Genomic DNA, 23,542 nt, shown 5'->3' with positions numbered 1-23,542 from the left:
AAAAAATATTAATATATTCTTGTTTCGTTATATTGAGGGTGCATAAAGTGAGTGGCAAATCGAGTGGCAAAGTGAGTTTAACGTCGTTTAATGCAATCAAATGGGACTTTTCTGTTTGGATGTATGAAATTAGTTGAGTAGTTTTTGCCACTCAGTAGACTCACCCTCTAAAATCCCATTGTTTTGCTAATAATTTGGTGCCTCACTCGCTATATCCACAAGGCCCACCAGTGGGCCCCGGCACACACAGGTTGAGAATCGCTGAAATAGGCATCAGATGAACACGGACCAACCAGGTGGCATTAAGGTATACTTAAAGTATACTTTTACTATAGTACACCTGGTCAAATATTACTCCACTACAAGTGAAAGTTCCTTTGTCAAATTTCTACTTGAGTTCAAGTACAGCGACACTTGCTTTTAAGTATTCAAAAGTAAAAATTACATCTTAAGATCGGATATTTACACTACATTTGACATACGGCACAGTGCAGTATAAATAATATAATTTTTTTACCTTCCTAGAAATATAGTGAGGTAAAAAAGTAAGTAAAAAAACATACAGTAAAGTACTCAAGTACTTAAATGTGCTTTTGTCACCACTGGTTTTCTTGCATGTGTCAGATTGAGTTACCGTTTGTGTGGGACCAAAAACAGCATTGGTTGTAACTTGGAGGCATTGCTCCCTCCAACATGTATTAAGTGTATGTAGCCTGCAGTTCACTTTATTACACACCCCATGAAGCGTTGGATTCATGGATATTTGTTTGTTTTGTGTTGCATTCCTGAGACAATAATGTGATGAACCGGGTACACGCCAGTAGGAGAATATGTCATCTTTTGGGTGAACTAGTCCTGCAGGGCAGTGGGGGCTGAAAAGTCTCATTTCCCTGAGTTAAAAGGTACAAAAAAACAACAACAATAGAGGGTATGCACATGCATAAAGTAAGTGGCAAATTGAGTGGCAAAGTGAGTTTAACGTCATTTAACGCCCATACATCATATATGTCAAACTCAAGGCCCGGGGGCCAAATCAGGCCCGTGAATGAATTATCTTTGGCCCGCGGGATGATATTTAATTAGTATTAGAACTGGCCCTCTGGTATATTGCACGGACCACTTTAATACTACAAGTCCCACAATGCACTGCGAGTGCATTGTCACACGTGTATCGAGGGCCCGCAAGCGTCTTCTCTTCACTATTGATCAGCAGTGAAAGTATAACACTTGTGGTCAAATTTCAGCTACCCCTCTCCCCAAAAATGTCCCGTGTGTTGAAACACAGTCCGGCCCTCGACTTGTACCAATTTCTTTATTTTGGCCCACTGTGTATTTGAGTTTGACATCCCTGCCATACATCATTTGGATGTATGGGCTGTCAAGGCCAGGAAGTAGTTGTTTTTTTACCACTCAGTGGGCGTTCCCACATAAGTTGATGACGTCACACGCATACCCTCTATAAACAAAAGACATGAAAAAGAAAAGATGAGGAGAGGAAACAAGATGAGTTGGCGTCTTACCTGTCACTGTATGCAGCAGCGGTGGCAGCAGTAGGCTGGGCATATCTGTAGGCAGTGTAACCACCCTGAACACACACACACACACACACACACACACACACACACACACACACACACACACACACACACACACACACACACACACACACACACACACACACACACACACACACACACACACAGCACAATTGTTTTGTTATGTAAACACAAAACAAAGTTATATACTATGAATCATGGGTTCTCAAACTTATTTTTTTTTCCTCGAGTCAATTGCTGTGAGCTTGTAGATCTGCTATTTTTGAATAGCCAAATGATTGTGATGCTATGTTAACTATACCTTTGCATGGGGAGTCGGGACCCCCTGGTTTACCAGGCCAGCTGGAACCATCCCAAAGACCCCCTGGGGGCCCCGCCTGGAACCACCCCAAAGACCCCCTGGGGGCCCCGCCTGGAACCATCCCAAAGACCCCCTGGGGGCCCCGCCTGGAACCACCCCAAGGACCACCTGGTTTACCAGGCTACCTGGAACCACCCCAAGGTCCGGATCCCCACTCCGAGAACCACCCATGTAAACACAGGGGAAAGTCACATACCGTACTCTGCCTTTAACCATTAAGACCTGGAACGCATCTGTCTCACCTTAGCTTCTAATCACTTTAACTGTTATTTTAAACTTTAGCTATTGAAAAATAGCAGATCTACAAGCTCATAGCTCATAGCTCATTTTAAATCGTGAAAATGTGGCGCAAATCTTTGAATATTCTTTCACAGCGAACGTTTTTAACTCTCTTTGCTTCTGGAACAACGTATTTTCAGATGGGGGGGGGGGGGGGGGGGTCGGCGGCCAATTACATATTATTTCAGGGGGTCCTTGACATGAAATAGTTTGAGAACCACTGATATAGAAACATCAGTTTTTATGGGTAAAATGAAGTGTGTGGTTGGATGGAGTGGACTGGATGCAGAAGCGATCACAGTGCGAGCACAGCGAGGCGTCTGTGTTCAACAACAAGGTCACAGCAAACCTCAAACATGTCCGTCCACACGACAACAAGCACCAAACGCTAAAAAAACAAAACAAAAACAAAACAGGGGACGTTGGAGGCGTGCATGCTGGTCCACCGCGCATGCACGCATGCACACATGAACGCATGCACACATGAACGCATGCACCCAGCAAGAGCAGTGCAGCATGCATGCAAACATGAGACTAGCATGATTGTGAGCCTGGTTGAGATGCAATTGTCAGCCGGCGGTGACGTGATATGATATGCCTCAGTCAAAACCCATTATGTCCGATTCTGTCCATTGCTTCTATTGTTTCTAATTCAAATTTTATGTTGCGTATAAATTAGTTTTTATTAAAAATGTTCTGTTGTTTGGTTTTGTCTCTATTACTTTATGATATGATATGCCTCAGTCAAAACCCATTATATCCGATTCTATCAATTGCTTCTATTGTTTCTAATTCAAATTTTATGTTGCGTATAAATTAGTTTTTATTAAAAATGTTCTGTTGTTTGGTTTTGTCTCTATTACTTTATGATATGATATGCCTCAGTCAAAACCCATTATGTCCGATTCTATCAATTGCTTCTATTGTTTCTAATTCTAATTTTATGTTGCGTATAAATTAGTTTTTATTAAAAATGTTCTGTTGTTTGGTTTTGTCTCTATTAGGCTACTTTATGATATGATATGCCTCAGTCAAAACCCATTATATCCGATTCTATCAATTGCTTCTATTGTTTCTAATTCTAATTTTATGTTGCGTATAAATTAGTTTTTATTAAAAATGTTCTGTTGTTTGGTTTTGTCTCTATTACTTTATGATATGATATGCCTCAGTCAAAACCCATTATGTCCGATTCTATCAATTGCTTCTATTGTTTCTAATTTTATGTTGCGTATAAATTAGTTTTTATTAAAAATGTTCTGTTTTCAGACGTTTGAATGTTTTTGCACTATCGATTGAATATCCTTGCTGTCGGACATAAAGGTCTTATCTTATATTCATTCCATATTCAACGCTCGGAAAGCGCCTCGAAGCTTTGCACTTGTAGATCTGCTACTTTTGAATGTGAATCCTGGAATGCATGACCGCGTTTTTGGCATATGAGGTTTCCACCCGACAGAGATGATTTTTCTTTTTTTTTTATACTGTTTTTATTAGGCTTTTTTTTGTATGACAACATCAGAATATTATCGACAATGATAATGAGTAGTTCTGTTAAATAAAATGAAAAAAATAACAGGCAATGTAAATGTTCCACATACAATACATAATACGACAGAGATGATTTTAACGCTCAGACGGACCCAGTGCAGACGTCAAGTGTCAGACTCAAAGTCGATTTTATATGTATTTATTTTATTCTTATCTGTAATGGTTTGGCTCTGGACGCTTACTAGCTACTCTATCTATCCTGTGTTTGGCTATCTGAAGTTCCCCACGGGGATCAATAGAGGTTTATCTCTTCTTAAATTCTGCCAGAGGAGAATTGAAGTTGTTTATAGTGCCAAACAAATATATCCATCTTGTGCCTTTTGTATTTGTCTGCTTCATTATACGGTAGAGAGAGAGACATGGGGCAACTAACTACATAAGCCAGTGCAGCGAGTGCATGGATGAGCGCGCGTCACAGGCCATGTGCCGCTCTCTCGCCCGCTCGCCCAGGACATCATGGCCGCTGTGTCTGTGCCAAGGTGGCATACGCCAGCGCACATCTGATGGCATCTGAACCCAGCCACCCGGGCGCCCTGCGACATCTTGTTTTACTAGCAATCAGCGAGTGCAGCACACTTCCACATGCATACAAAGCACCCACAGGCCGAGGACGAGGAACAACAACCCAGTGTCAGCTGGATGGTTAACTGCCACGCCACACGGGGGGTTTCAGTCCTGTTTTAGTCACCTGAAAAAGTTTAGTCTTAATCTAGTGCTGTTAATATCAAAATCTCTTTTAGTGTTAGTCCAAATTATTACTTTCTATCTATTATACATACCCCATGAAGCCTGGAATTCATGGAGATATATTTTATAGTTTTTGTCGCATTCCGAAGCCAGTCATGAAATTCATACACTGTGTGTTACACTGTGTTTTGAAATGAACCTGGACAGATTACCAGTACAATTACTTAAGGATTCGTTCATTTTGTCAATTAATTCTCAAGATGTTGAAAGAAAGGCAATTTTTTAATTACATTTTTGTAGAAATATTTTAACACCTGGTTATATTTGGCTACACTGCAATATGAACAGAAGACAAATTATTGGACTGTAGATATACTGCAAGTGCAACGCAGTTCGTGCATGTGGAAAAAGGCAGAATTCTTTGTTTAGCTGTTTGTCAACAGCACATATAAGTGACATTTGGCTACACGGTATTGATATTGCACTGTAGTTTAATAACATTTGTACAATGTGATGCATTTATGTTACTATGTTGGTGTACACATGCAGGTACAATATGACAGGAGATACATGTATTATCCTGTTTTCAAATCTGGCCCCCTTTGAAAAAAGCGTTTAACATCCCTGACTTAAACCCTTTGCACACCAATATCTTTGCAGTAAATAGCCAATGCACACGCTCTGTTATTTTCACTGGACACTCGTCCTTTGCGATATTTCCGAAATAGGGACACACTAGGGTCCATGTGGTTATAGGAATCATTCGTGCCGTCGGGAAATTGACTGAAACGCCTACTATGTTTCAAAATGACCCAAAACGACCCCTTTTTACAATTGAACACACAATTCTAGTCTACTCTTTTCTTTCTTTCTTTCTTTTAGCTGGTGGCCATTAGCTGGTTGTCTTTTTGCGCATTGCTGTGCGTTTGAGGTGTGGGGGGGAGGGGGGGGGGGTTGTGGTGCATCACCACCCCCAGACTGACCCCAGAGCAGCTATTCAGTCTAATTGATCGTAAAAAAAAAGGACACGGCTGTTTTTCTCTCTGCAGTCCCCCCGTCTCGTCCCCCCTTTTTTTTTCATTATACTTCCATTCTTCTTCCCAGGCTCTGTGACAAGGCCTGACAATCCCCCTCGCGCGCTTACTCACATCATTTCACCTTCAACCCCGCCTCTGCGCAATGTGTTATTACTGTTATAAAGAGATACTTAAAGAGTATAAGCTCATGATGGGGCCGCGTGTCAGGATGACATACCTGCTGCGTGACACACGCGTCACCCCCGCCCTTCTGTCACCAGCGGCGGAAGAGCCACTATGATTTGTTTCTTTACTCATCGGCGCTGTCGTCCGGCAGAAACCTTTCATCTCCAATTTCTTTTTACTTTTCGTGTTTGTTTTTTTTCCCCGTAAATTAACGCCATACTTCATCTTAACACATGGGCGTCACCCGAAAGCATCAAACGTATACAGATCCACAAGAGAAGAACGTTACATTCCACCCACTGGAGAACAGAGGATATGAGATGATGGGGCCATGTCACTAAGACCTGCTGCGCGCCACACGTCCCTCACCGCTTGTGCCCTGTGTGTGTGCGCGCGCAGGTGTGTCTGTGTGTGCGCGAGCGAGCGTGTATAATATGAACACATGCATGATCATGTGACTAGGACTATACAGCCCCCCCCCCCCCCCCCCCCCCCCCCCCGTGGTCAAGGCTTGGCGGCGAAACGGCAAACGAGTGTACACACTCCTCCTAGCGCTGAAACAACACAGGACAGTCCCTGTGCATCATGGACAGTCAGTCAGTCAGTCAGTCAGTCAGTCAGTCAGTCAGTCAGTCTGTCTGTCTTTATCATTTGAACTGGGGACCCCCCACCCGGACAAGCACTTGGAAACGTCATTTCCACAGACCATAAGACCATTAGCCCATGTTGTTGAGCTTGTACTGTAGATCGGCTATTTTCAAAATGTTGTCTCTTTTTAAATATTTTACAATTTCTATCTACAAGCTCACAGCAAGTCACATTGATGCACGTTGTGAGCTTGTACAGTAGATCGGCTGCTTTTGTGTGACGAAGTAGGGCATTAATTTACTTTAAAAAGTTAAAATATGGAGATAAGAGGTTTCTGCCTGACGCCAACAGTGTTACGCAACTACTTAAAGTGTTCCCTTCCTTCCTTCCTTCCTTCCTTCCTTCCTTCCTTCGTGTGTGTGTTCACATGGCACCATTTTGCGTGGCACATGGTCGTCCCTGGGCGCTTCGCCTCCAGACGCCTTTTCGAGCTTCATCTCCCCCCTCCCCTCCTAACTTATCTCATCTGCCGCTTGGACGAATTGAGCGAATCCACTTCACACACAAACGGCATTTTGTAATAAACAGGGCGAACGTGGTGACAGGGGCCCCCCTAGATCCCCCTCGCTAATGAATATTAAATGATCTTATCGCGGCGTGGCAATCAATCGCGGCGGCAGAGGCACGGGGGCTAATGGCAAGGCGAGGGGAGGCAAGGTATTAGGGGAGCTATCCCAGCACCTCCGCACACGCATTAGTCACCCCGCGCCATTAGTCTGAGTCTCACTGGAGGCTCCTCTTCGACTGTGCGTGTCTGTGTGCGTGTGTGTGTGTGTGTGGGGGTTGTTTATGTTGGCCGTTAATCAAGCATTTGCCAAGTCATTGCCGTTGATATGTGCTAGCAATACCAAGTGCTGTTTTATAGGTGAAACCGTGACAATACCTATAGCATTTAGCTACAAAGAGGTCCCTACTGTGCATTTCGTAATAATAGGTAGATATGTGGCCAAAAAATACGATCGACACATAGAAACAGGATGGTTCTTAAATTGTAATTTAAAAGGGAGAGTATTATGGTTCCACAAAGAACAATCACCTACTAAAGAACCATTTTATTTAGTGAATGCTTCTCATATGTTTCTAGAAAAGATGAATGTTATATGTTCACATGTTTCTAGAAGCTCGATCTTCTTGTGGTTCTTTGAGGTAACTTTAAAGAACACTTAAACTCTGTCTAAACTAGGCGGACATTCAACGGAAACAGCAGACTCCATGTTTTGAGATGTTTTTGTACTTATTTGTATTTAATCACAGAACCTTATATAGGGTTTATTAAGTGATTCATGCAGATTGAAGTCACTGCAATACAAATTGCTATTTTGTAGGCACTTTGGATCTGCTCTTGTTTTTGTCGGTTAGAACACAGAAGGGTCACAGCAAAGAGTTTACATTTAACTACGACTTTAAAAGTAGTGAACTGCATATTGCACATTTTGATTAGTTTCCAAAAAGTATGAATGTATTATAATTGAGAGAAAAAAAGAAAGAAAAGAAAACACAATTAATAAATGAGCGGCAAACTCATAAGAACCGGTTCGAACCCGCCTCCTTTTTTGTGTATATTTCTCAATAACATAAACGTATAGGCCTAAATATTCTGGCTTTCCGCTCCAGTTGTTTACCATACACCACTCAAGTCAAATGTTATAATGCTGTTTAGGTTTACTTCTCTTTTGGTTGCCTTTATGTTGCATGTTTGTTTATACATTCCTGGCTGCATATTTAAATCTTACCGTAGTTAAGTTTGAAGAAAAAAAGGATTAAGAAAGGCGCAACAGTTTTCTCAGTGCTTCAGTATTTAAATCTTACCTCAGCTTATCATCTCATACCGTATCTCATCCGATTGTATAACTTCTCCATGGTGGAAAGTAACATAAAAAGTACATTTGTTTTGGAGACACAGTGCTTTTACTTTGCTGTCCAGGCTGTTTTTATCCCTCTCAATACTTTAAACTTCTATTCCAAATAATGTCAATAATGTACTTTTTACTGCACTGATTTTACCTTGGCTTGCAGATATTGATTATTAATATAAAACCCTTGTTCTATAATACAGCTATTCTAAAATGGCCCATCTACAAGATCACAAAAAATAAGTACTTTAAGTACATTTTGAAGCCAATACTTTTCTGCTTGTAGTCGAGTGAATTGTTGAATGCATCATGCCTATTTCCATAATGGTATTGCTACAGTACTGTTACCAACACTGATCTTATCTGATCTGATCTCATTCTAACTTGTGGCAGAAATAGGTGCGCTGCACTTAGTTCCCTTCCCTATACCGTAGCGGACCAACTGATGTGAATGTGTTGGGTGATGAGGGACCAACAGATGTGAATGTGGGGGTGATGAGGGACCAACAGATGTGAATGTGGGGGTGATGAGGGACCAACAGATGTGAATGTGGGGGTGATGAGGGACCAACAGATGTGAATGTGGGGGTGATGAGGGACCAACAGATGTGAATGTGTTGGGTGATGAGGGACAAACAGATGTGAATGTGGGGGTGATGAGGGACCAACAGATGTGAATGTGTTGGGTGTTCAGGGACCAACAGATGTGAATGTGTTGGGTGTTCAGGGACCAACAGATGTGAATGTGTTGGGTGATGAGGGACCAACAGATGTGAATGTGTTGGGTGATGAGGGACCAACAGATGTGAATGTGTTGGGTGATGAGAGACCAACAGATGTGAATGTGTTGGGTGATGAGGGACCAACAGATGTGAATGTGTTGGGTGATGAGGGACCAACAGATGTGAATGTGTTGGGTGATGAGGGACCAACAGATATGAATGTGTTGGGGGATGAGGGACCAACAGATGTGAATGTGTTGGGTGATGAGGGACCAACAGATGTGAATGTGTTGGGTGATGAGGGACCAACAGATGTGAATGTGTTGGGTGATGAGGGACCAACAGATGTGAATGTGGGGGTGATGAGGGACCAACAGATGTGAATGTGTTGGGTGTTCAGGGACCAACAGATGTGAATGTGTTGGGTGATGAGGGACCAACAGATGTGAATGTGGGGGTGATGAGGGACCAACAGATGTGAATGTGTTGGGTGATGAGGGACCAACAGATGTGAATGTGGGGGTGATGAGGGACCAACAGATGTGAATGTGGGGGTGATGAGGGACCAACAGATGTGAATGTGTTGGGTGATGAGGGACCAACAGATGTGAATGTGTTGGGTGATGAGGGACCAACAGATGTGAATGTGGGGGTGATGAGGGACCAACAGATGTGAATGTGTTGGGTGATGAGGGACCAACAGATGTGAATGTGGGGGTGATGAGGGACCAACAGATGTGAATGTGTTGGGTGATGAGGGACCAACAGATGTGAATGTGTTAGGTGATGAGGGACCAACAGATGTGAATGTGGGGGTGATGAGGGACCAACATATGTGAATGTGGGGGTGATGAGGGACCAACAGATGTGAATGTGGGGGTGATGAGGGACCAACAGATGTGAATGTGTTGGGTGATGAGGGACCAACAGATGTGAATGTGGGAGTGATGAGGGACCAACAGATGTGAATGTGTTGGGTGATGAGGGACCAACAGATGTGAATGTGTTGGGTGATGAGGGACCAACAGATGTGAATGTGGGGGTGTTGGGTGATGAGGGACCAACAGATGTGAATGTGTTGGGTGATGAGGGACCAACAGATGTGAATGTGTTGGGTGATGAGGGACCAACAGATGTGAATGTGTCGGGTGATGAGGGACCAACAGATGTGAATGTGTTGGGTGATGAGGGACCAACAGGTGTGAATGTGTTGGGTGATGAGGGACCAACAGATGTGAATGTGTTGGGTGATGAGGGACCAACAGATGTGAATGTGGGGGTGATGAGGGACCAACAGATGTGAATGTGTTGGGTGATGAGGGACCAACAGATGTGAATGTGTTGGGTGATGAGGGACCAACAGATGTGAATGTGTTGGGTGATGAGGGACCAACAGATGTGAATGTGTTGGGTGATGAGGGACCAACAGATGTGAATGTGGGGGTGATGAGGGACCAACAGATGTGAATGTGGGGGTGATGAGGGACCAACAGATGTGAATGTGTTGGGTGATGAGGGACCAACAGATGTGAATGTGGGGGTGATGAGGGCAGGTGGAGCGAAATCCCTTCACGACGGACGACGTACGTCGCGACGTATATTTTTCCGTCGCAACGTATATTCGAGTACGTCCTGGCGTAAATATCAATTCGTCCCGGCAGAACGGACTCGTCGCGGCTATATCTACCCGTTTGCGACGTAATAGGTTGACTATTATTTTCCGTCGCGCCAGAACGGGACTCGTCGCAGCTATATCTACCCGTTGTGGCGTGAGCTGGACTCGTCGCGGCAGAACGTGACTCGTCGCGACTATATCTACCCGTTTGCGACGTGCGCCTCGCCGGTCCGGTCTCCAGGCGAGCCTGCGTCCTTCATATATTTTTTTTTCTGCTCTCGTTGGACTTAACTTTAAAAGTCCAATGGAACACCTATTTGTAACGGGCCGCTGTAGTATAGTGGTATAATCCCTCGCCTCTCTATTCTTTTTTGCTGAGGACGCTGGTTCAATTCCCGCTCGCGGCAGACCAAAATTATTATATTTTAGACAGACAGACAGACAGACAGACAGACAGACAGACAGACAGACAGACTGCCTGTCTGCCTGCCTGTCTGCCTGCCTAATGTATTGTAAATAATGTATTCATTCCATACGGCTATTTTTTTTTAATATAAAAACTTTTGTCTTTCGCGCGATTCGAACCAGCGTCGTCAGCACCAAAACATTGAGAGGCGAGTGATTAAACCACTAGACTACAGCGGCCATACGTTACAAAGAAGTGTTTCATTGGACTTATAAAGACAATAGCACCCAGCTGCAGTCTCGCAAGGGGAGGGACCGGAAGTGCTTTTATTTCCGGCTTCCACGTGCACAAGCGCACATACACGCACGCGAAATATAATGCAATATGTAATAATCAGCTCATACATTATAAAGACATTATTGCATTATGAAGTTTTATTACAGTATGAGTCGCCTATGTGGAGGTTCTTAATGTAACACATTATTACATTATAGAAAAATCTATTAAGTTATGTGCTCGTCTTTTAATTACATTATGAGCTGATTATTACATTATGAGGTCAGATGTAGAGTTGCTGGCCGCCTCAGCTCCATATATGGAGATCTAGGTGATGATCCAGTCTTTTCAATGTATGGCTATCCAGGGTTTGATGAGGTCAGTGTCGGGATCTTATATCATATGGAAACGGCCATATATGGTGGTGTGACGTGTCATGAGGCGTGACCATATATGGAGGCATGACACGAGGCGTGACATGACACACTTACTGACTGACTGACGGGAAATGCAGGTTTTCATAGTAAATTAAATGCATATGGTCGTGTGTCTGTGGTCTATGGTCTGGACATGGTGTGTGTGGGACAGGGGTACAGGGTTATAGCAACTTATTACATTACTTAAATGCCTTGATATCATTATGTTATAATCGACCATATAGGCCTAGCCTATTATTGCATATCATTTTATTATTGTTAGATTTGCATTTCTTCAAATATGCACACTTATACCACCAACTAATAAGCTTTCAATTAAAATATTACCTACAACAAACTACTTCAAACTTTTCCAAACCGACCACGTAATTATGTTTAAGCACAGATGGTACTATATACACCCGGCATTTAAGCGCGCACCAGCAAGTGCGTGTCGTGCACGCGCATTATATTTCGCGTGCGTGTATGTGCGCTTGTGCACGTGGAAGCCGGAAATAAAAGCACTTCCGGTCCCTCCCCTTGCGAGACTGCAGCTGGGTGCTATTGTCTTTATAAGTCCAATGAAACACTTCTTTGTAACGTATGGCCGCTGTAGTCTAGTGGTTTAATCACTCGCCTCTCAATGTTTTGGTGCTGACGACGCTGGTTCGAATCGCGCGGAAGACAAAAGTTTTTATATTAAAAAAAAATAGCCGTATGGAATGAATACATTATTTACAATACATTAGGCAGGCAGACAGGCAGGCAGTCTGTCTGTCTGTCTGTCTGTCTGTCTGTGTGTCTGTCTAAAATATAATAATTTTGGTCTGCCGCGAGCGGGAATTGAACCAGCGTCCTCAGCAAAAAAGAATAGAGAGGCGAGGGATTATACCACTATACTACAGCGGCCCGTTACAAAGAGGTGTTCCATTGGAGTTTTAAAGTTAAGTCCAACGAGAGCAGAAAAAAATATATATGAAGGACGCAGGCTCGCCTGGAGACCGGACCGGCGAGGCGCACGTCGCAAACGGGTAGATATAGTCGCGACGAGTCACGTTCTGCCGCGACGAGTCCAGCTCACGCCACAACGGGTAGATATAGCTGCGACGAGTCCCGTTCTGGCGCGACGGAAAATAATAGTCAACCTATTACGTTGCAAACGGGTAGATATAGCCGCGACGAGTCCGTTCTGCCGGGACGAATTGATATTTACGCCAGGACGTACTCGAATATACGTTGCGACGGAAAAATATACGTCGCGACGTACGTCGTCCGTCGTGAAGAGATTTCGCTGTCTCTCGATGAGGGACCAACAGATGTGAATGTGTTGGGTGATGAGGGACCAACAGATGTGAATGTGTTGGGTGATGAGGGACTAACAGATGTGAATGTGTTGGGTGATGAGGGACCAACAGATGTGAATGTGTTGGGTGATGAGGGACCAACAGATGTGAATGTGTTGGGTGATGAGGGACCAACAGATGTGAATGTGTTGGGTGATGAGGGACCAACAGATGTGAATGTGTTGGGTGATGAGGGACCAACAGATGTGAATGTGTTGGGTGATGAGGGACCAACAGATGTGAATGTGTTGGGTGATGAGGGACCAACAGATGTGAATGTGTTGGGTGATGAGGGACCAACAGATGTGAATGTGGGGGTGATGAGGGACCAACAGATGTGAATGTGTTGGGTGATGAGGGACCAACAGATGTGAATGTGTTGGGTGATGAGAGACCAACAGATGTGAATGTGTTGGGTGATGAGGGACCAACAGATGTGAATGTGTTGGGTGATGAGGGACCAACAGATGTGAATGTGTTGGGTGATGAGGGACCAACAGATGTGAATGTGGGGGTGATGAGGGACCAACAGATGTGAATGTGTTGGGTGATGAGAGACCAACAGATGTGAATGTGTTGGGTGATGAGGGACCAACAGATGTGAATGTGTTGGGTGATGAGGGACCAACAGATGTGAATGTGGGGGTGATGAGGGACCAACAGATGTGAATGTGTCGGGTGATGAGGGACCAACAGATGTGAATGTGTCGGGTGATGAGGGACCAACAGATGTGAATGTGGGGGTGTCGGGTGTTGAGGGGGTTTGATTAAGGAGGGGTTTGCGTGTAGCGCCACAAGATAACAGACCATGGGGAGTCGTGGGGTGGATGGGGGCGAGGGGTAGGGATCATGTTTTTTTGCTCCCGATTCGATTCCGATCATTTGATTTCGAGTATCTGCCGATACCGATTTTTCCCCATCCGATATTTATATTTTCATAGAACACTTATGCCATATACAATAGTCAAAATCACAGACAATATCCAGTCTAATACCATGATATGGATGTAATATACTGTAGATACTAGTGATGTCCCGATCATGTTTTGTTTTGCTCCCAATTCCGATCATTTGACAATGACGTGATCCGATCATGTGATTGGATCGGGACAACTCTAGCGAGGGGGGTTGCGTGTAGCGCCACAAGGTAACAGACCACGGGGGTAGAGGGGTGGGTGGGGGTGATGTGAGGGGGGGTTGGCGGTGCAGCATGCATCGCGTTGGGCATGCCAGTCAATCAATACTTACATAAATATCTGCACCATAAAATCCATCCTGGTAAACAACACTGCAGAGGGATGCAAACACAGACAGACAGACAGACAGACAGACAGACAGACAGACAGAAAGACACAAAACAAACAAAAAAACATCCATATTAGTGCATGTTCACATGCAGGTGGCAACTTGGCCGGTTCCCAACGCCCCGCTTTTGTTGTTGTTGTTTCCGCACAGAGAGAGAGAGAGAGAGAGAGAGAGAGACAGAGGTTAGTCCAATCCAAAGAACACACCACACAACGAGGGGGTTGGGGGGTGGCTCGGTGAGAGTGCGAGGGGTGGTGGGGTGGTGGGGTGGTGTCAGAGCCAAAAGTGGGCGAGGGGTGTACTGCCACCGCTCGCCGCTGTCCGCTGATCTCATTGGACAAGGTACTGCTTAATTAGTACTTCTTACGGAAGTACATAGCAGGTGTATGTAATATATGGTTACTGTCATAGGCAGAAACCTCTTAACTCCATATTCCCTTAAGTGGACAGTTTGCAAATTAACACAGTACAGCATCACATAAAAGCATCAAAAGCAGCAGATCCACAACATCGGAACGTGGCACAAAGCGACACGTTTGGAGCTTGTAGATCTGCTACTTTTGCTGTTTTTGAATTTGAATCCTGAAAAGTACGAGTTTTGGACATATGACGTTTCCAGTTTACTCCCAACAGAGGCGACATCATGATGCGTTGCGACAGATCTCCACCGAAACCGCGAATAACAACGTAAACGTCGCTGTTTTAAAAACAACTTTACTTTTCAGGAAATGGGAAAAGCATTCCAGTGGATGTAGAAGTGGTGTAGAACATATTTTTGGTGTATAGAACATATTTTGTCACAAACTCTTGTTAATACTCTTCCATTGGTAGAATAAGACTATGAATAAAACCCCACAGACAGAATTATCGATAGTAAGACCTACACTACAGCCCTTCTTGTGAGCTTGTACTGGATCTGCTATACTCGCCTGAGAATAGGGATGCCATAGGGTTCAAGTGCTTTTAAAGAGAGCATGTGTCTGTGTGTATGTGTGTGTGTGTGTGTGTGTGTGTGTGTGTGTGTGTGTGTGTGTGTGTGTGTGTGTGTGTGTGTGTGTGTGAGAGAGAGAGGGGGGCACGGGGGGACGCAGGAGACAGAGCAGAGGTTTGATTGAACTCTCGACAAAAGGGCTTGTATTTTCCAGCGTGGCATTTTGCGGCGGGCATTGTGACGGACCCCTGGGCTTTACGGTAAGGGCTCCACTGAGGGAGGTGCGGAGTGAGGCGGCCGAGGTGGAGAGAGAGAGAGAGAGAGAGAGAGATACTCACACGGCCCTCCTCTCTCTCTCTCTCTCTCTCTCTCTCTCGCTTCCAATCTCGCTGGCAATTAGAGTGGTTTCAGGCCATTTGTGCTATCTTTGATAATCAATAACGTCTAAAATGTCAGAGCGCTCCGCTCCCGCCGGAGTCATTACACCGCCTATACCGTGTGACCGTTGAGTGGTGAAACACACACACACACATGCGTGTGTGTGCGCGCGCATGTGTGTGCAAACAGACGTGTGGCGCACACACACATTCATGCACACAGGCACATAAACATACTTGCACACACACACACATATACACGCTCTGACACGAGCGGTCAGATGATTGCATGTATCGGCTTATTGATAGGTTGTCATGTCAGCTCCCCGCAAAGATGGGAAAATAAACCGAATTAATGAACACACGCACATACACGCACTAGCATTTATATATATTGCGAGGACATCAACATTTTAGGACGATGATTTTATGAATGCCATTTTTGCTTTAAATTTTTTTTAGAGGGGGGGGGGGTCGTTTTAACCCCAACTCTAAAGCAGAAAATAGTTGATCTACAATCACAAGGTGTTTGTGAGCTTGCTATTTGTCCCTGCATGACATGGATGAGGATGCATCCACAAGTACGTACGCGCACGCACGCACGCACGCACGCACGCACGCACGCACGCACGCACGCTCCCCCCAGACGGTAGTTGGGTCGGTGGGCTCATCGCCTCTCTTCGGGCCAGACCACTTTGTAATAAAAAATACATCCACAAGAACATTAATAATGCAGCCGCGCGACCGTCGCAAAGGGCAATTAACAGGCGCCACTGCGTTAATGAAAGTACAATCTGTACCGCATATCTCTCTTTGTCGAGACCAGCATCAGGACCGGCATGCGTCCAAAAATAAAAAAAATTAACTATATCTACATGTGCCCATGGCCGCGGGCGGTGGGAAGAGAAGGGGGGAGGCGCTCGTGACGGTGTGGGCGGCGCCGTGCCTCAGCCCGGCGACTTAATGAACTTCCAACGCCGCGGAGAACGCTCCTTTAGCGACCGCTCGCTTTGCAGGAGTCATAAAACCAAAACGTCAATGTAAGAGCAGGAAGAAACCTTGTATGTCCAAAACCGTCGCTTTTTATTACTAGTCCATATAGCCGCCGTTCCCACCCACCCACCGTCCGTTCACCCAGGGGCTATGGGATCCAAACCACGACTACAGATCCTATAGCCTGCGAGGACCGTTGGTGATGAATGACAAAGATGTGGAACAGACAGAATGGCGGACAGGTTCCTTAATTATACAGTAGGATACTGGGATTGTATTAAAAACAAAAAGTTAATGTAACTTCTACTTCTACCCCAGATTTTAACATGTGTAAAGCATTCAGTCAGTCAGTGGTTTACATGTGGAAAGCATTCATTCAGTCAGTGGTTTACATGTGGAAAGCATTCATTCAGTGGTTTACATGTGGAAAGCATTCAGTCAGTGGTTTACATGTGGACAGCATTCATTCAGTCAGTGGTTTACATGTGGAAAGCATTCAGTCAGTCAGTGGTTTACATGTGGAAAGCATTCAGTCAGTCAGTGGTTTACATGTGTAAAGCATTCATTCAGTCAGTGGTTTACATGTGGAAAGCATTCATTCAGTCAGTGGTTAACATGTGGAAAGCATTCATTCAGTCAGTGGTTAACATGTGGAAAGCATTCATTCAGTCAGTGGTTTACATGTGTAAAGCATTCAGTCAGTCAGTGGTTTACATGTGGAAAGCATTCAGTCAGTGGTTTACATGTGGAAAGCATTCATTCAGTCAGTGGTTTACATGTGGAAAGCATTCAGTCAGTGGTTTACATGTGGAAAGCATTCATTCAGTCAGTGGTTTACATGTGGAAAGCATTCAGTCAGTCAGTGGTTTACATGTGGAAAGCATTCAGTCAGTCAGTGGTTTACATGTGGAAAGCATTCATTCAGTCAGTGGTTTACATGTGGAAAGCATTCAGTCAGTCAGTGGTTTACATGTGGAAAGCATTCAGTCAGTGGTTTACATGTGGAAAGCATTCAGTCAGTGGTTTACATGTGGAAAGCATTCAGTCAGTGGTTTACATGTGGAAAGCATTCATTCAGTCAGTGGTTTACATGTGGAAAGCATTCAGTCAGTCAGTGGTTTACATGTGGAAAGCATTCAGTCAGTCAGTGGTTTACATGTGGAAAGCATTCAGTCAGTGGTTTACATGTGGAAAGCATTCATTCAGTCAGTGGTTTACATGTGGAAAGCATTCATTCAGTCAGTGGTTTACATGTGGAAAGCATTCAGTCAGTCAGTGGTTTACATGTGGAAAGCATTCAGTCAGTCAGTGGTTTACATGTGGAAAGCATTCAGTCAGTCAGTGGTTTACATGTGGAAAGCATTCAGTCAGTCAGTGGTTTACATGTGGAAAGCATTCAGTCAGTGGTTTACATGTGTAAAGCATTCAGTCAGTCAGTGGTTTACATGTGGAAAGCATTCAGTCAGTCAGTGGTTTACATGTGGAAAGCATTCAGTCAGTCAGTGGTTTACATGTGGAAAGCATTCAGTCAGTGGTTTACATGTGGAAAGCATTCAGTCAGTCAGTGGTTTACATGTGGAAAGCATTCAGTCAGTGGTTTACATGTGGAAAGCATTCATTCAGTCAGTGGTTTACATGTGGAAAGCATTCAGTCAGTGGTTTACATGTGGAAAGCATTCAGTCAGTGGTTTACATGTGGAAAGCATTCAGTCAGTGGTTTACATGTGGAAAGCATTCAGTCAGTGGTTTACATGTGGAAAGCATTCATTCAGTCAGTCAGTGGTTTACATGTGGAAAGCATTCAGTCAGTGGTTTACATGTGGAAAGCATTCATTCAGTCAGTGGTTTACATGTGGAAAGCATTCATTCATTCAGTGGTTTACATGTGGAAAGCATTCAGTCAGTGGTTTACATGTGTAAAGCATTCATTCAGTCAGTGGTTTACATGTGTAAAGCATTCAGTCAGTCAGTGGTTTACATGTGGAAAGCATTCATTCAGTCAGTGGTTTACATGTGGAAAGCATTCATTCAGTCAGTGGTTTACATGTGGAAAGCATTCATTCAGTCAGTGGTTTACATGTGGAAAGCATTCAGTCAGTCAGTGGTTTACATGTGGAAAGCATTCAGTCAGTCAGTGGTTTACATGTGGAAAGCATTCAGTCAGTGGTTTACATGTGGAAAGCATTCATTCAGTCAGTGGTTTACATGTGGAAAGCATTCATTCAGTCAGTGGTTTACATGTGGAAAGCATTCATTCATTCAGTGGTTTACATGTGGAAAGCATTCAGTCAGTGGTTTACATGTGGAAAGCATTCAGTCAGTGGTTTACATGTGGAAAGCATTCAGTCAGTGGTTTACATGTGGAAAGCATTCATTCATTCAGTGGTTTACATGTGGAAAGCATTCAGTCAGTGGTTTACATGTGGAAAGCATTCAGTCAGTGGTTTACATGTGGAAAGCATTCAGTCAGTGGTTTACATGTGGAAAGCATTCAGTCAGTCAGTGGTTTACATGTGGAAAGCATTCAGTCAGTGGTTTACATGTGGAAAGCATTCATTCATTCAGTGGTTTACATGTGGATAGCATTCAGTCAGTGGTTTACATGTGGAAAGCATTCAGTCAGTGGTTTACATGTGGAAAGCATTCAGTCAGTCAGTCAGTCAGTCAGTGGTTTACATGTGGAAAGCATTCAGTCAGTGGTTTACATGTGGAAAGCATTCATTCAGTCAGTGGTTTACATGTGGAAAGCATTCATTCAGTCAGTGGTTTACATGTGGAAAGCATTCATTCAGTCAGTGGTTTACATGTGTAAAGCATTCAGTCAGTCAGTGGTTTACATGTGGAAAGCATTCAGTCAGTCAGTGGTTTACATGTGGAAAGCATTCATTCAGTCAGTGGTTTACATGTGGAAAGCATTCATTCAGTCAGTGGTTTACATGTGGAAAGCATTCATTCAGTCAGTGGTTTACATGTGGAAAGCATTCAGTCAGTGGTTTACATGTGGAAAGCATTCAGTCAGTGGTTTACATGTGGAAAGCATTCATTCAGTCAGTAGTTTACATGTGGAAAGCATTCAGTCAGTGGTTTACATGTGGAAAGCATTCAGTCAGTGGTTTACATGTGGAAAGCATTCAGTCAGTGGTTTACATGTGTAAAGCATTCATTCAGTCAGTGGTTTACATGTGGAAAGCATTCAGTCAGTGGTTTACATGTGGAAAGCATTCAGTCAGTCAGTGGTTTACATGTGGAAAGCATTGAATGACCCCCCCCCCCCCTTTTCCCTCACTGTATATGTATCTTTTCCCTTTTTGCTTCCTATATGATTAATTCCTGTTCTGTTCTTTAGCTACATAGAAATGTCTATTTGTATGTCTCTAAATGTTTTGATGAATTGAACAATGTGGACCCTGTTGTAAACAAGTGTAATGCTTAATTGGGTCGTCCACTCACAGTTAACAGTCTTTGTATTGAGTTTGTGCTTGAAATGTACTGTCAATTCTGCAAACTGTTAATAAATATTTCAATCAATCAATTCAATCAATTCAGTCAGTCAGTGGTTTACATGTGTAAAGCATTCAGTCAGTCAGTGGTTTACATGTGTAAAGCATTCAGTCAGTCAGTGGTTTACATGTGGAAAGCATTCAGTCAGTCAGTGGTTTACATGTGGAAAGCATTCATTCAGTCAGTGGTTTACATGTGGATAGCATTCATTGCATGCTTACATGTTTGAAACGTATAAATTGTATCTTTAAAGGAGGATCATTACTACCCCGTGATTTTTAGTAACTGTGATAGAAATATCTGACCGTTACAAGCTATTGGATCCTGTGTGGTCTAAATGTCTCAATAGAAGAGCAGGGAGACAAAATACAACCATCCCAGTTGTATAAGTTAATAATTGCGACCGAAGGTCCGTCAGTCACAAAATCCCCATACATGCCCCCATATATTGTGCCCAGGTGTCGTGACATCACTATGACATCATCAGGGATCATAGTAAATGTGACCATAGTAAATGGGCAGTGCACATGACCTCGCCCTCAGGCGTCTTACTGGTGTAACATACTGGACAAAATTACATTTTACTTATTAAAAAAAGTGTTGCTTCAAATATTGAAATTAGCCAATCTACCTGGTGCTTGTATGTATCTGCTGTTTTCACGACTTTTGTGCGACACTCTTGTATGATGAAGTAGGGCATTAATTTACAAAACAAAACATTAAAAATTAATGGAGATACAAGGTTTCTGCCCGACAGCAATGGAAAATGAAAATGAAATAATAAATAGTGGTTATGGAGATCAGGTCTGCCCATGCTAGAGATGGGGGCGTGGCATCCATCCACCATAGAGCACCGAAGTCTGACATCACTTTCAGTAGAGGGCGCCAATACACAGGTTCATGTATTTTTTTATTTGCATTGTAATCCCCATAGGGCGATTTTAGGTCGCTTCATATAAGAACTGTGTTTGAAAAATAATCCGACCACCCCGGCCTTTCTGTCAGGGGAGTCTCTGTGCGTTGTTAATGATGTCCTTTCATATTTGATACAGCCAGTTTCTGGAGAAAATGTAATTAATGTGGCCGCAAAAGCCTTGAAACTACATATGAAGTCAATGTCGCTGCTAATATACGTCACGCCCAGCTGTCAACACATTGCATAGTATTGTTATTTAAATTTAACTTTTTACTTATGTGTATTGTGGAGCATCACCCAACGAAAGTTTTTCACAATGCTGTACCTGTACATCTGTGTGACAATAAAACACCTTGAACCTTCCTGAGATTCCTCGTTGACGTAAGCTCCGAATCGTACTAACCACGAAACATTAAATATAAATAAAATAAAAATAAACGTAATTAAGATTCAGTTTCTGTTGTGCGATGGGCAGATGCAGCCATCCGCCTACCCGGAAATTTAGTCTCTGGGTTGTTTGACTCGATTCTAACGCTTATTTTGTTTTTTGTTTTTTGGGTATATTTGTACATTTCCACCTTCAGTCGATGCTTCATATCCATATGAGTGAAAAGGCCGGGGTGATCGGTTTATTTTTCAAACACAGTTCTTATATGAGGCGATCTAAAACCCCCCTATGGAGATTACAATGCAAATAAAAAGTACTCGAACCTGTGGATTGACGCTTTCTACTGACAGTGACGTCAGGACTTCGGTGCTCTATGCAGTGCAGGGAGACATGGGGCCGATGTCCACCGTAAAAAACCCTCTGCGTTTATTGAACTACTATGAGAGCTGTACAAACAGGGGAAGGGGGTCTTTGGCTCCGTCGGTGTAGGGGCAGCGGAGGAGGGAGAGGAGCTTGGGGGTTTCGTGTGTGTGTTTTTTGGCAACAGGACAAAAATGCAAGAGTAGCCAAAAAACTAGAAAGAAAAAGGAAAGTTGGGGGCGGGGGGATAGGTGGGTGTGTTATAGAAGCCCCCCACCACCATCATAATTTCCATGCATGTGTTTTGTTGCTCAAAGCCCCGCGGTTACAACAAGACCATGATATAAACAACCCTTCCCACAAGTCCGAGCAAAGGGGTTAAACGTCCTCCAGGCATGCCCATTGGTTCGATTCATGCATGTTGCGGTGTGCGTGTGCGTGTGTGTGTGTGTGTGTGTGTGTGTGTGTGTGTGTGTGTGTGTGTGAGAAAGTGTAGGGTAGGGCGTGTATTGGGGGTCATTGTTGTGGTTAGGCATGGCAGGGCTATAGGCATGCACCGCTCTGCTGACCCACCCACTCCCCCCTCGCCCTCCCTTCTAGCATTCTAGAGTGTGCTGGGAACAGGGGGGCAGTCAGCCAGATATTTCGTGAAGCCTCATTTGAAATCGGTAGTTCATATAATGGCCTGTTGTGGCGCTGGACCGGACCCAAAAAGCCCCATAGCTCCATAGAGGCCCATGTATTTTGGCCCAACTTCACCTAGACTGTATTACCTTAATAAACATGGTCATGAATACTTTCTTCTTCCAGTCACTAGTTTAAAGTCTCATTTCTAATGTCATAATATTCTTTTTGGAAAATTATGGTCCCATTAATTAAAAAAATTACCATAAAGAAAAAAAACCATCGCGTATGTTCTGAGGGGCGTGGCTACCATTACAGTCTATGATCGGGATTCCCCTCCCACTCGAGTCAAAATAAAAACCAACGGAGAAGAAGGGGGGAAGTCCCGCCTCGTTGTCTGGGCAGCCAATGACCAGCTGGTATACAAAACGGAGCCAGCCAATGGCCAGCTGGTACCAAAGATGGCGACTTACATCAGGAATTAGCATATTATTACAGGCTTCATTTTACGTTCATGTTAGACCCGGGGAACGCTTTGTCCATATTTTTTACAGTCTATGGCTGGGAATCATCGTTTGTTTCGAACATTAGTTCCAATAATTTGTTCACTGTTCACTACTTCTTATGAAAGAAGTCTCTCTTCAGCCAATCAAATGTTACAGCATTTTGCCACCGGCTGACTTTACCATGCTTTTCCACACGAGGGGATGAAAGAACAAGTCGAGGAACGATAACGTTTGAGGACAAATTGACCGAATTTGTTCCCGTTCGTTCACACACAAAAGACCTTTGAACGAATTGCTCGTGAACGACCCAGAGAGAGAGAGAGAGAGAGAGATAAAGAGAGACAGACAGACTATTTACAGAAGATTTAGAAGAAAAAAAATCATTCACAGGTTGAATAATGCCTTATATTTGCTGCCTTCACACTGGCAGGTACAAAGATACAGGCTACGTCCATTCCTTTTCAATGGACACCAGGCAGCGTCATGAAGATTCAGCCAACGTTCGTAGCTGCTACAAAAAGCTGTACAAATAATTTGAACTGGTCTCAACTTCAGATACAAAGCTACAAATATGCTGTGTAGCTTTGTATCTTTTGCAGCTGCCTGTGTGAAAGCAGCGTGTCAAAGTTTGCAGCAGTGCCTTTCTACCATGTTAATCAGTGGTTAAACAGTGGTTTTCAACCCTTTTCAGATCAAGGACCACCATTTAATGAGATTTAACCTCCC

At 43.8% G+C, this 23,542-nt stretch overlaps 1 protein-coding gene across 5 annotated transcripts in view; it reads right to left on the bottom strand.

Annotated features, from left to right (window-relative positions):
* rbfox1 (RNA binding fox-1 homolog 1) overlaps positions 1-23,542 on the bottom strand; it is a 117,820-nt gene that overhangs the window by 24,065 nt on the left and 70,213 nt on the right. For 4 of the 5 annotated variants that reach the window (XM_083780328.1, XM_083780329.1, XM_083780330.1 and 1 more), the window contains exons 9-10: positions 14,164-14,203; positions 1,521-1,585 (exon numbers count right to left, since the gene is read on the bottom strand). In XM_083780328.1, coding sequence (XP_083636454.1) covers positions 1,521-1,585; positions 14,164-14,203 — 105 coding nt within the window. The remainder of the gene's footprint in view (positions 1-1,520; positions 1,586-14,163; positions 14,204-23,542) is intronic. The other variant, XM_083780331.1, reaches the window with a different exon arrangement.

This window comes from Protomyctophum parallelum, assembly GCF_964188405.1.
Source record: "Protomyctophum parallelum genome assembly, chromosome: 13".
In the NCBI taxonomy this organism is placed as follows: Eukaryota; Metazoa; Chordata; class Actinopteri; order Myctophiformes; family Myctophidae; genus Protomyctophum; species Protomyctophum parallelum.
This window is presented reverse-complemented; position numbering and strand designations above follow the sequence as displayed.